We start from the raw sequence: 13,540 nt of genomic DNA, 5'->3' as shown, positions 1-13,540 counted from the left end.
TATTTCTTTACTTCCTTTTACTGCTGGCTAGTTTTAGAATGATTGTATAGATCAGACTTAATACTATGATTGTATCCAAATATAATGGCAGAAGAAAGTCTTATCTGATGAAAAAGCATGGCATTGTATCAAACCCCCAGGTACTGACTACACAAACATATAATGAGCACAACCAACGCTCCCAAAGGCACAGTACTGATAACATTCTACAATTCTCTGCTACTGTACTTACTCCGCAGTTGTGGTCTACCACCTTTACATACTTTGGTAAAGTAGCAGGGATGTTAATTAGTCCTAGTCTAGTATTGTGTTAAAGAAAACCTGTGATCCTTTAAAAAGTCCTTCTCAGGAGTAGACAAAACAAGATACCTGCTATTACCTTTATAAGCCAGACATGCAACTACTGGGGCATGCTTTTCACTGTCCAATAAGTCAGTCAGTAAGGGCAATCTAACTGTATGGCAGTTGAACCTTGGCTATGAAGTCAGGAAGAGTCAGACCCTAGTAACAAATAGACTTGTGCGCCGTCAAAAAATTTATTCCGTTTCATTTCGTTCCGTTTCGGAATATCCGTTATTTCGTAATTCGTGTCCGAAACTCAATTCGGATTCGTACAAAATAAGAATTTTCGTTAGTTTCGGCACATTTTCGTAACTGTACGAACATTCGTTATGATGAAGTTAAAAAGCAAAAATACCTTTGTTAATATTGGAGTCGATGTGGTAGTTGTTTTTTTATCCGAAATACGAATTCCGTTAACGGATTCTGGATCCGAATTTCGTATTTCGGATAAAAAAAAACTACCATCAACTCCAATATAAATGTACTTTGCTTTTTAACTTCAATATAACGAATGTTCGTAACGGAACGAAATTCCGTCAACGGAATTTCGTATTTCCTGCCTGTGTATTGTAATGCAACCCTCAGCAGCAGCCGATCCGTATTTCGGATAAAAAAAAAAATCTTGTCATGTTGTTCAACCTCATTTAAAGGGGTAATATTAGTTCCTGTATCAAAGAAATTCGGATAGGAAATTCGTTAAAGGAATTTCGTATTTCGGATATAATTTGGAAACTGCAATTCGGATTTCGGAGGCTTCCGAATTTACGAATCTCAGGAAAATTCGTACGAATTTCGATTCGTAACGAAACGAATCGCACATGTCTAGTAACAAAATGGAAATAAATCAGATAGTTGCTTTTCTTCTTAAACCGATAATGGTGAACCTCTTGTGGACTGCAACTAAGGTCTTCAGGCATTGACTGTGCTGATTCTCCACACTCCCCAATATTTTACCTTCCCACCCTATGGAATTTAAACTTACAGGTTTATTCACTAAAGGGTGAAGAGTTTGGAGAAGGCAGGAGAAGTGAAGAATCTAGGCCAAAATAGCTGATTTGGAAACCTTCTCCAATTCAGCTCACTTTCCATTTCAGCTACATTGTCCTAGATTGTTCACTTCTCCTGCCCTTTTGTGAATAACCCTGTAAGTTTTCAGACCACAGTAGGGGTGCAGACAAATAATCCTGTGCAGCTATGATAGAGAGTACATCCTGCTTAATGTATGCCCTGCACTTCTTCATGTGTGCAACGCAGGGAATCTATAGGGCAATGTCATTGAACTGAGCAAAAAGGACCCGTAAGACCTTACTAACCCTTACTTAGGATTTTTACTTTTAAATGCTTAAAACTGAGTACATAATTTACTTAAAGGGCTATTCTACCCAAAACTGATATTTAAGTTCTTGGTAGAAACTGGCAAATTAAATTACTCAACCTTCATATAGCTCTTGGGGACTCAATTGGAGAGATCGCTTGAGTTCCTGGGTCTGAACACCTGTTGTGGTCATTATGAGGGGGTCGCACTTTCCCTCTTAATTTTTTTTTCTTCATATTTTGTATTATGTTCACTAAAGCACTTTGGGTCTTCCTGCCCACCTGTGTTCCAACAGTAAGTATCAGAACATACAAAGATGAGTGGAAACACTAAAAAGCTCCCCAGAGGACAAAAAACAGAACTAGAAATTATGACAATGAGATCTCACTGCTGGACTGTAAGACATCTTAAAAAACAGGTGCTTATTCTTCCCATTAGACTACAACTATAAAACCTAACCAACTGTAAGCCTAAATTGTTATAGTAAATTTCGCTATAATCTAAGCACTATTGGGCAGATCTCACTCACATTCAGCACACTCCAATAGCAGGACTTATAATTCAAATATAAAAACTGCTACATCCCAAGGTTGGATCAGAGAACCTTAGAAAGCTAACTTATGAAAAACTGGTCAAGCTGTGTTTTCTTTTAAAAGAGAGAAGTAGAGTTTTGAACGAATAGACCGCTGTGGATTTAGTAAATTGGGACTTTGCTAAAGCATTTGACATGTTAGCTTAAAAATCTTAATTGTTTTAAGAAACACAGTGGGAGGAATTTATTAAACTGGAGCAAACAGAATCTGAATCAGCTGTGCATGGCACCCAATCAGCTCCTATCCTCTGCTTGTTCAGTTAAGCTGTTAAATTGAAAGATAGATCGGTTGCCATTAGTAAATTCCCCTCAATATGCAAATGAGGAATTTTCCCTGCCAATTTAATGGTTTCCCAAAACAGTTCAAATACTTTCAAGGCATGCCAACTGTCAAGGTTGCCAGTGTTGGAAATGCAACACCATATACTGATAATTTGTCTTTTGAGCTGTAGATGGCACTATAGTGCAATGTTAGTCTCTCTATGTACATGCTTATCTATGATACACAGAAAGTTGTCCTATCTATGTTTCCTTCACAATGCTGTATTCAGATGAAATATTCTTCTAAGCAAGTAAAACTTAATTCAGCGCTCCCCAAGATCTCAGTGCTTCATCTAAACACATAACAAACAGCCAGTATGCTTATTTTAGCTTTCAACTGAACTTTAAATCTCTCAGGTGGCTGTCAAAGCTCTAACACATGTGCAGTACCATGGTAACTGCAATCCAAATTATGGCTAAGATGCCACCTTCTTTTGCTGTAAGGGATAGGAGGTTGCAGCTCTGCTTTAAAGAATGCATCAACAGAATTGTAAGCAGTAATGCTCAAATATTCTCTGAATAATCAAAGTTTATAAATCATGCAGTTCCATTACTCTTGCACTTGAAGTGAATAAATAGCCCAGACTTTTCTTTTTAGTTTGAATAGAGTAGGGAAGGAGTAAACCCTTGTTTACTTTATGCTTTCTGTGTCCCATTGGTGAAATTTCCCTTTACATCCTGCCTCAAACACTCAATATTAACTGGGAGAAAATCTCTCCAAAGTGAGGGTAAAGCCCCTCTTAGACAACACATGCATCCCTATTGAAAGATTATTCTTCACCTTTTGTTATGGTAGCAACTATCAAAAAAATTGTCATTCTCATCAGTTCCTGTCTCCGTGATAATGGCCACTCTGAAAAAAAACAAAAAAGTTGGGTTTGGGATTAAAATACCATTTACTGTGTTTGCAGATGATACAAAACTCTGCAGTGTTATACAATCTACGGTATATGTCACACTTACAGGGAGGCCAGAATATGCTAGGTATTAGAGTAACTAGACAGCAGATAAGATTCAACAGATACTTAGGCAATGTATATTTTAAGATTTTTAGTCTCAAAGTTGGAGATTATACTTAAAGAGTAACCAAGGAGACCAAATTGCGTAAAATGTATCACCTCTATCAAAGAGTTGAGCTATTAGTTCCTCCATATGCATCAAGTGACTCAGTTTCATCTTCCATTCCACAAGGGTTGGAAGCGTCTCTGTTTTCCAATGTCTCGGTCTGACAGTTCTAGCAGCAAAGAATCTAAGGAGACCCCCCCTTTTTGTTTTTAACAGTTTTTTTGGGGGAAAAAAAAGGGGTATTGAGAGGGAAAGGAACCCACCGGGTAGGACATGGAGGACCCAGACCAGGAATCTAGAGAGTGATCGTGTCGGATGCACTCAGAGATCTGAGGTTGTGATTACAGTACCTGACCCTCACGTTACTCCATGAATTCCATCCACATACCACCTTTTAAATTATCTGTCGTGTTTATTTTGTGAAGTGAGGACCAGGTCTTCCATCTACCTGATTTCCTCTACTTTACAAATCCACATGGAAATGGAGGGGGGAACGTTATCCCACCAGAGAATGGGGATACAGGCCTTAGCGGCATCAAGAAGATGATGGACTACCAACGTGAGTAATTTTTTGGGGGGTATATGCGAGTTATGTAATAAGAAAAAAATTGGATCATCAGGAAAGTCAAATTCCGTAAATGTTCGTTATGGTATGAACCAAAGACCAGAATTGTGTCAGTCCAGAAAATATGGAGCAAAGTACTCCAACAAGTATTAGCAACATCATGATAACACCTACTCAGGAGTGTCAGAGCCCGGTACCACCTAGTGAGTATTTTGTACTTGGTCTCCTGGTATTTCGTGCAGATGGAAGATTTCATGGTAAAGTGAATTATGGTTTGACACTGTTCATCAGTGAAAGAGGTTTGGAAGTCGCGTTCCCATTGAGTCAGGAAAGAAGCTTTATCAGGTGAGGGAGGAGTAGCAAGAATGGGATAGATCCCCGAAAGAGTACATCTAGAGGGACCTTGAGAGTCACACAAGCGTTCAAAGGATAGCTGACATTGAAAAATGTGAAAAATGTTTCAATTGTAAGGCTGTGCTGCCACAGCCAGTGTCATTTTTATTATTTCTGCTCTTTCAGTTACACTGCATATACAGTATATTTAATTGTGTTGTGCTGTGCTGTATTCTTAACTACTAGTGGTAGATTAGCATTGTTACAGCCTAATCTGTATATACCTTGGTATCTTCCATTTACCCTGCTGTTTTCTGTACATTGGTACAGTCTTCTGATAGACCATCCCAGCCTCTTTTCTATTTCCTTTCTGCATCATCCCTGACTGTGGGAAGAAGGTCTCTATTAAACCTGTTATTAGCAAAGATGGGAATGTCTTTTCACTCTAAGAACAACAAGGAATTACATCCTCTGTGTTGAGAAGGCAAATAAACTACATTGGATTCTACTTATCTTCTTATTGAGTTGGACACGATCTGTGAATATCACCAAGTCAGTAGGTTGTCATACTATCCATACAGATGAGTCTCAGAAAGGTATGTGCAAATACATAAAGCGGTGGTTGTAACAGAATAAAGGCCTTCCAGAAATCCAAGGTATACTCACTGCCAGGATCAGTCAATGCCTCAAGGGAAGGCCAAGATTCTCCCCTTATAAAATTAGAAACTTGTAAGATGTTTTTGTTGAACAGATGACAAAAAGGGCCAAGTAGCATCCCAGGGGTAAAGTCCGGGTTCCCTAGGACTGGGTAGAGAGGGAAGTGTTCGTTAACAAGTTTCCAACGGGAGAATGCTCTTGTACACACTGAGATCGTAGTACCAATCAGCGAATGATGTCTAAGAGACATGGGTATACTGTAGATGGGTAACACCATGGGGATCTAGAAAGAAGGATCGATGACATGGACCCCTCTAATATTACCCAAGGTTTAAGGGATGCTTGTCTACACCAGTCTACGAGTCAGACCAAATGCCCAGCAACATAATATTTCGATAAGTTGGGGAAAGCCATACCAGCGAAGGACTTAGGACGTGTTATGATGAACATGCACCAATTATGGATGACAATTTGCCCAAACAAATTTCATCAGAAGAGAGTTGGCTTGCCTAAGGAATGGTAAAGAAATTTGGGTAGAATTGACATTTTGACAATATTGCATCATCCAAACCAAGAGAATGAACCTGATTGCCATTTCGACAGTAAGAAGCGGGCATGAGACAGTAGAGGAGGGAAATTAAGTTCAAACACTTTCTTTATATCAGGTGGGATAAAAACACCAAGGTATTTGAGGGCCGAAGTGACCCATTGAAATATAAAGTTTCCTTGCAATGTATATGTAAGGTATATGGATAGCGAAATACCCATCGCCGCTGATTTACTAAAATTGATCTTTAAATCCAATAGGTTGCCATAGATAGCAAATTCTTTCATCAGGTTAGGAAACGATAGCAATGGATTGGTAAGAGATATTGTTTTTTCCAGAGTTGGAGGCCTGTTATATCTACATTATTCCGGATATGCCAAAGAAAAGGTTCCAGGGACAAGGCAAAGATGAGCGACGAAATATGGCACCCCTATCTGCTACCATTTGAGATTGTAAATGGGTCAGAAAGGACGCCATTAACCTTTGCAGAAGCGGTGGGGATGGAGTACACTGTGCGGATCCAAGAGCGCATGTTATACCCCAAACCAATATGTTTCAAGTTTGCAAACATAGAGTTCGAAGAGACCCTGTCAAAAGCCTTTTCAGCATCTGTAGAGAGAAAGAGGCAGGGCATTTTGGAAAAAGCTGCCGAGTGGATAAGACCGTGGTAGTATTGTCACACACTTCCCTCAACATAATGAATCCGACCTAGTTAAAATGTATCAATGATGGCATGTATGGATTCAATCTGGCCGCCAGAATCTTAGTAAACAATTTGAGGTCGGTATTGGAAGGAGAAATAGGGCCATACCGCTCACTCTTTTCACCCGTGATCCGTGTTTAATTAAGACGCCCATGATATAAGCCTTATGGGCTTCCCAGTGAAGGACAAGATCACATTCAACAGTTTGCTCTAAGAGCAAAGAGGAAAACTGTGTAGTTCAAGCCCTCTTGAAACGAGCTCCATGTTTTATCAAAACCACATGCAACACACATTTTAATGGGAGAAGGGGTAGTGTCTACAGCATGAGTCAAACCAAAGGTCTGAATGGTGTTCTCAAGGTCTGCCCTAACAAGGGGGACCCTTAGGAGGCCCTCATTCAGCCACTAAGTAGGCTTCTGTTTAGCCACTCCTGGGGAAAAAAAAGTCACTAGGAGATGAAAAGGGTCAGACCACAGTTTAGACCCAGTTATAGCTTGTGGGTGCCAATCCAGAAGGTGATGAGAAGAGAAAAAATAGTAAATAGGACTATAGGTTGAGTGAACTGGGGAATAAAAATTATAATCTCTATTGGTTGGATCTAACACTCTAAATATATCCACCAACTGAAACCTATGCAGGTGACGTTTAAAAGAGTTTATAGCGGGATAAGACACATAAGTAGGTTTAGAAGAAGAGTCTAATTCTGGATCAAGAATAAAATTAAAATCACCCCTTACCAACAGAAAGCCATCCATAAACTACTCCAACTTCCGCAGGATAGTTAAAAAGGCTGATTTCTGACCCACATTAGGTAAGTATAAGTTAGCAAGGACAAAAAGCTTTCCAAAAATCAGACTGTGCAAAAAAAAAAATTGCCTTCATCATCTGTCAAAACATCCTGTATCTCCACTGAAAGAGAGGAATGGAACCCAATAGCTACCCCCTTAGATTTCTGAATGGAGTTATTACTAAACTGCCAAAGTTTTAAATATTTATTTTAGAGGAATGGTGCAAAGGAGGACCTAAACTGTGTCCCCTGCAGAAACAATCTGCATTTTACTCTTATGTTATTAAGGCCATGGACATTTAGGGTACAGCACTCAGCCGAATATTATTTAGGGGTCTATTCACAAAGCTGCCGAGGGCAGCCGAGTGAATGACCGATCAGAAGTGAAGTGAGCCGAACACTGCCCAGCTGTCAGAAGCAGGCTGTCGGCCGGCCAATGGCCGTCTGCTCGGCCAGCTTCGGCTTTCAGCACGGCTCAGCGCTCGACTGAGCTGCTCGGCCGTGATCGGGAGCTGTACGGGCTATTGTGAATAGCCCGTACAGCACCCCCTCGGTTCTCCTGAACCGAAGGGGTCCTGGGGCCGAAGCCAGCCGAAGGATCGGCCGAAGCTACGGCCAGATCCTTCGGCAGCTTTGTGAACAGACCCCTTAGTCTCTGACGATCTTCAAGGTCTTCCACATAAGACCACAACATTTGAATCTGATCACGCTGTTCTAGCAGTACTTTCTGTGTTTCTGTTGATTAATCATCGGTTGAATGACACTCTCCCCTGCCTCTACTCTTTCATGGTAGCTCTGCAGTTCCATTGGCAGCTCCTCCATATCTCTCTTCTGTGTCTCCTCCATATGTCCAAACCAGCCCTCTAGATCGTTCTTAGTAGGAAGCTGTGAGAAATATTTCCCCATCATACTTGTAGACTTTGTATCTACGGTCTTGCTTCCTGTATCCACTTTATCAAAGTCATATTCCTGTGAGTGTTCATTACCACATGTCGAGAGGGCTGGTGAGACATTCACTGAGCTGCCACGTGTGGATTCCGTATTTGGGGAGCAATCAGGAGCCACCTTTTCTTTTGTCTTCAGGAAAAAGGTCCCAATTCAGATCTGTGCCTTCTCCCCTGCGTGGGGTCTCAGGCTTCCTCCTATTGCTCCTCCCCATGTCGGTCACAGGATCTCAGGAGGTATTTTGTCTATGGGTTGCCTGTGGGAGCTCTCGCTGCACGCGCCCTCATGCTGCTAGCATTGCAAGCCACTCCCCCATGGACAATTTTTTTTTTTAAATCAAGAATTATATATATCCTATATAGAAAATTAAATGAAAACCTGTTAACTGTAAAAGATCCCCTTAAGATCAAGCAAAATATGCTGCAAACATACAGTAGTTAATAACTGTAAAATGAGCTCGAAAATGTCAAATCTTCAACATGAATAGAAAATACATAGGACATACCATAAAGGGTCCTATAGGTTTGGGACAAAACATGTTTTTTATGTAGTTTCTTTTTAACATTTTTAAGGTTGAAAAGTTTTAAGGTTAGACTAAACTTTGCTACTGTGTGTATTTTCATTTGTATTAGCAAATATTGAAAATGTTTCTATATTCATTCAGGTGTCAGACGACTTAAAAGTAGAACTTTTTTTTTCAAGAAGAACTCCAGGCAGAATAAAACTTAACCCTTGCAGTGGGGCTAAGATATACTCACCCGAACCTTGTTCCCGTCTGGCTACTAGAGGGTTTCTTCCACTGCTTCATATCTGGACATTAGTGTAATTTAAGAATGAGCCACTGTACTTTGACATTTGTGTAAATGACCCTTGGTGCACATTCACATCGCAGAAACACAGCTGTAAAACTTCAGTGTTTTGGATGTATTGTACAAGTATAGTTGAGAGGAAATTATATGCATGTAAATCAATATCCAAATATTAATAATATATGGAACCTACATCATTACTATTCTCAAGAGTACCATAGTAGGGAAGGAATATGAACGGTCAGAGAGACTACACAAAGGAAATCAGTGAGAAAATGAGACTACTAAATGACAGTAGGTGAGTGGTTGGATAATGGCATCCACTATACACATTTATAAGCATTTTACAGTACACTATGCAGCATTAATACTGTACACAGACATTATGTGTATGAAGATACAATTGTGCATGGAAATAAAAATGGAGTCCGCTCTCCTCTTTGCGGATTTGCATTCATCCTTAAATAAGGGGGTTGACCATCGCAGAGACCTTTAAAATAGGACGCTCGGACAGGTGAGCTATTGTCTTCATTCTCTGTTTCACAAATGATTAATGCATGTAAAGATTTTGGAGGCAATGTGGGGTATTCTAAAAGAATGTTGAATCACTTTAAACTTCATGGAGCTTACATGAAATGTCCACAAGATGGTACCTAAAAATTATTTTTCATATTCTGTGCATAAATCTAACTGTCTACCAGAGGGAGTATTTATATTCACATATATAAAATATAAATAAAACGTATATAAAAAATCCAAAAGAACAAGTGAACTATATTTATTAAGTTAATATTAAGAGGAGCTTGAGACATTTCTGTGTTGCTGGAAAAAAGTGCTGATATCAACTTCACTGCAGAAATGGCTAAAAAGTCAGTTTGTCAATCTTGATGCTGTAATATTCAGGTCATGGTGTAGCTGGTAATGTTTTTTTTTTCTTTCTGAAGGAATGGCAATTCAACTCCTGAAGAAAAACAGAGTTTTGCTGTCAGAGGGCTCTTCAGTCTGTTGGTAAATAAAACTGAATATTTCTTTTAAAATATAGCAGTCATTTGTTTACAACCCCAGTTCCATAAAAGTTGGTATGCTGTCTAAAATCTACATAAAAAACAGAAAGAAATGATTTGCAAATCTCATAAACCCATATTTTATTCACAATAGAAAATAGAAAACATATCAAATGTTTAAACAGAGAAAATGTACCATTAAAAAAAAAGAAGCTAATTATGAAATTGATGGCAGCAACACGCCTCAAAATATTTGGGACAGGGCCATGTTTACCACAGTGTAACATCCCCTCTTCTTTTAACAACACTCTGTAAATATCTGGGAACTGAGGAGACCAGTTGCTGGAGTTTAGGGAGGGGAATGTTGTCCCATTCTTGCCTGATATAGTGGTGCGTGAAAGGTCTGGACTGCAGGCAGGCCATTTAAACACCGAGACTCTTCTACTACAAAGCCATGCTGTTGTCATAGATGCAGTATGCAGTTTAGCATTGTCATGCTGAAATATGCAAGGCCTTCCATGAAAAAGATGTTGTCTGAATAGGAGCATACGTTGCTCTAAATTCTGGATATTTATCTTTCAGCATTCATGGTGTCTTTCCAGATGTGCAAGCTGCCCATTCCATATTCACTAATGCGCCCCCATGCCATGAGATGTAGGCTTTTGAACTGAGCGCCCCGACAACAAACCTCTCCTCTTTAGTCCAGTGGACGCGGTACCCATGGTTGCCAAGAAGAATGTCAAATTTCAATTGGTTGCACCACAGAACAGTTTACACTTTGCAACAGACCATTTTAAATGAGCTTTGGCACACAGAAGACGGCAGCATTCCTGGATCATGTTCAGATATGGCTTCTTCTTTGCATATTAGAGCTTTAACTGGCATTTTTGAATGGCACAGCGAACTTTGTTCACAGCAGTGATTTTTGGAAGTATTCCTGAGCCCATGCAATGATGTCCATTACAGAATCATGCCTGGTTTTAATACAGTGTCGTCTGAGGGTCCAAAGATCATGGGCATCCAATATTGCGTTTCGGCCTTGTCCCTTGTGCGCAGAGATTTCTCTAGATTCTATGAATCTTTTGATGATATTATGTACTGTAGATGATGATATTTTTAAAGTCTTTGAAATTTTACGTTGAGAAACATTATTCTGAAATTGTTTGACAACTTTTAGACACAGATTGGTGAACCTCTGCCTATCTTTACTTCTGAGACACTCTGACTCTCCAAGATGCTCTTTTTAATTACCCAATCATGTTACAGACTTATTGACAAATAACCTAATTAGTTGCAAAATGTTCTTCCAGCTCTTCCTTGTTAGAACCACTAACTCTGCCAGCTTTTTGTTACCCTGTCCAAACTTTTTGGAGACCTGTTGCTGCCATCAATTTTATTTTACTTATTATTTTTTCTTCAAATGGTACATTTTCGAATTTTAAACTTTTCATATGTTTTCTGTTTTCTATTGTGAATAAAATATGGGTTTATGAGATTTACAAATCATTGCATTCTGTTTTTATGTAGATTTTACACAACGTCCCAACTTTTTTGGAATTGGGGTTGTAACTTGTTTTATCTTTCATAATTGATAATTGGTGGTATACCTTCTCTCAGTTTGTTGTCTGGCTTATAGTACTGTTGCTATCCCACTGCTCTTCACCTTGTAGTACTCTTTCAAAGTCTGGAGTTGTAGGCCTCTGGTCTAATCCCCTAGAAAAAGGAAAAAACTAATTAGAAAACTGAAATACTGTACCTTTAATTAGCTACCTGAATATAATTTGTGGTGCAAGCTTTTAAGACTACTTACTTTTCTTTGTCAGGCATGGTTTTATACAATTAGCTGACACAATCATACTTATATTTACAAAAGTATATTGGACATCAAAGAACACAAGTTAAGTAAATCAACAACAAACAAAGATCTAGACGAACAGAAAAAGACAGTGATCAGTGGAACAAGGAAGTTATTTCAAATTAGTCCAAACAATAAGCTAGAGGTGTGAAATAAGCAGCATTTAGTTATGTCATTTTGTCTCTTTTATCTGGCAGCCAATTGTGAACTACGCCAAGATGATAACTTTGTTAACTTTAAAGTGTAACACAATAGGCTTATCTCAATTTAGGTCACTATACAATGTATTACATTTCTACGTGAATGAATATTCCCATTCTATCTGCTCATTTACCAAGGTAAATCTTTTTGCTTAAACATTGAAATGCGTACCTTGATATTGTGCTGTTGTTTGTGTTACGGTTTCTTCTTGGTGGAGGAAAAAATACAGGATCTGGAAGAAATACAGGAGAATCCAAGTCCTCACTTCCAGCTTCTGAAAATCTTAAAGGTCGTTGGCTAGTAAATGTTGTTTGCAGAGGGCTGACAGGTTCAGCATGGAAACTGTCTTCCTGCCCAAATAGCCCACCAGTCCTCTGGAAGACAGAACAGTATAAAGATGTAATCATACTATAAAGTTAGATATGTAGCAATACAATGTATTTCAGTTTTCATGTGCCTTAATGTGCAGGAATTCACAAAAACAGACAACAGGCTCTATTTTGTCCTCCCTATGGAGTGGACTGGTGAATTCAAGATTTTTTTAAATCCAGATTGTTGCATATGCGAGACAAACCATAATCACAATCATGGGCCTGATACTGGAAATTCTTGGACAGGAAGTGCATTAAAGTATGCATATGTTTAATATAATGATCCTGCTGCAGTAAATACTAAAAACTTGAGAATATAAACCATGGTTCTAACAGACCACAAAGGTTCTTAATAAAAGGTTTAATTGCCTCAGGGAAAATGTTCCTTTTGCAGCCAAACCGGGATTCCACCTGCTTAAAATAAGTATTATGTTCCCATTCACATTGCATAACTTTAAAAAAATTAAGAAATGCTGCATACATATTTGAGTGCTTTTTACATGCTTAAAACTCCTACCTAGCTTCCACCTATGTAATGTTTAAGTGGGTGCTGCAAAATTAATGTTAACCATTCTTAACCCTGTCTATACTGTGCTGGCAGATCTCAGTTGTGAACTTGATTTCAACACTCTCTGGGGTTAAAGCTCTCAGAGCATCTTTCAGGGGCGGACTGACAACACATGGGGCCCCTGGCCAATATGAGATTATGGGGTCCCCTTGTGCTCCGCCCATATAAAAATCCCACCCACCCACAAGTTCCACCTTCATATACATTCTTTTGTTACAGAAATTATTTCTCCACACTATTTTCAAAGTATAAGGTCTATTCACTAAAAGATGAATTGCAGGGGAATTGGTAGGAGAATTTCAAAATCTAGATCAATATAGGCGATATGGAAAGAAAGCTAAATGGCAAAATGTTTCTGGTTTGGCTATTTTGACCTAGATTCTTCAATTCTGCCAATTATACTGGGTAAATTGCAGGGAAATTAGTGGGAGAATTTCTCAGGGGAACTGAATAATCTAAGACCGAAGTGAGGGTTTGGGCACATATCACACGTGCGGTATGCAAAACCCTGCCCCCCCCCCCCCACTCGGGGGGGGGGGGTTAGCCCCCGAAAGGGGCAA

At 39.2% G+C, this 13,540-nt stretch overlaps 1 protein-coding gene across 1 annotated transcript in view; it reads right to left on the bottom strand.

Annotated features, from left to right (window-relative positions):
• Positions 1-11,598: 11,598 nt before the first annotated feature.
• The window catches only part of CACNA1S (calcium voltage-gated channel subunit alpha1 S), a 79,875-nt gene continuing 77,933 nt past the window's right edge, over positions 11,599-13,540 (bottom strand). The window contains exons 39-40 of the mRNA XM_018576779.1: positions 12,213-12,415; positions 11,599-11,698 (exon numbers count right to left, since the gene is read on the bottom strand). Of these exons, the coding sequence (XP_018432281.1) occupies positions 11,599-11,698; positions 12,213-12,415 (303 nt within the window). The remainder of the gene's footprint in view (positions 11,699-12,212; positions 12,416-13,540) is intronic.

This window comes from Nanorana parkeri, unplaced genomic scaffold (genome assembly GCF_000935625.1).
Source record: "Nanorana parkeri isolate BGI_ZX_2015 unplaced genomic scaffold, ASM93562v1 scaffold77, whole genome shotgun sequence".
NCBI classification, from domain to species: domain Eukaryota; kingdom Metazoa; phylum Chordata; class Amphibia; order Anura; family Dicroglossidae; genus Nanorana; species Nanorana parkeri.
The sequence above is the reverse complement of the archived record's forward strand: the minus strand, read 5'-3'. Positions and strand labels throughout refer to the sequence as shown.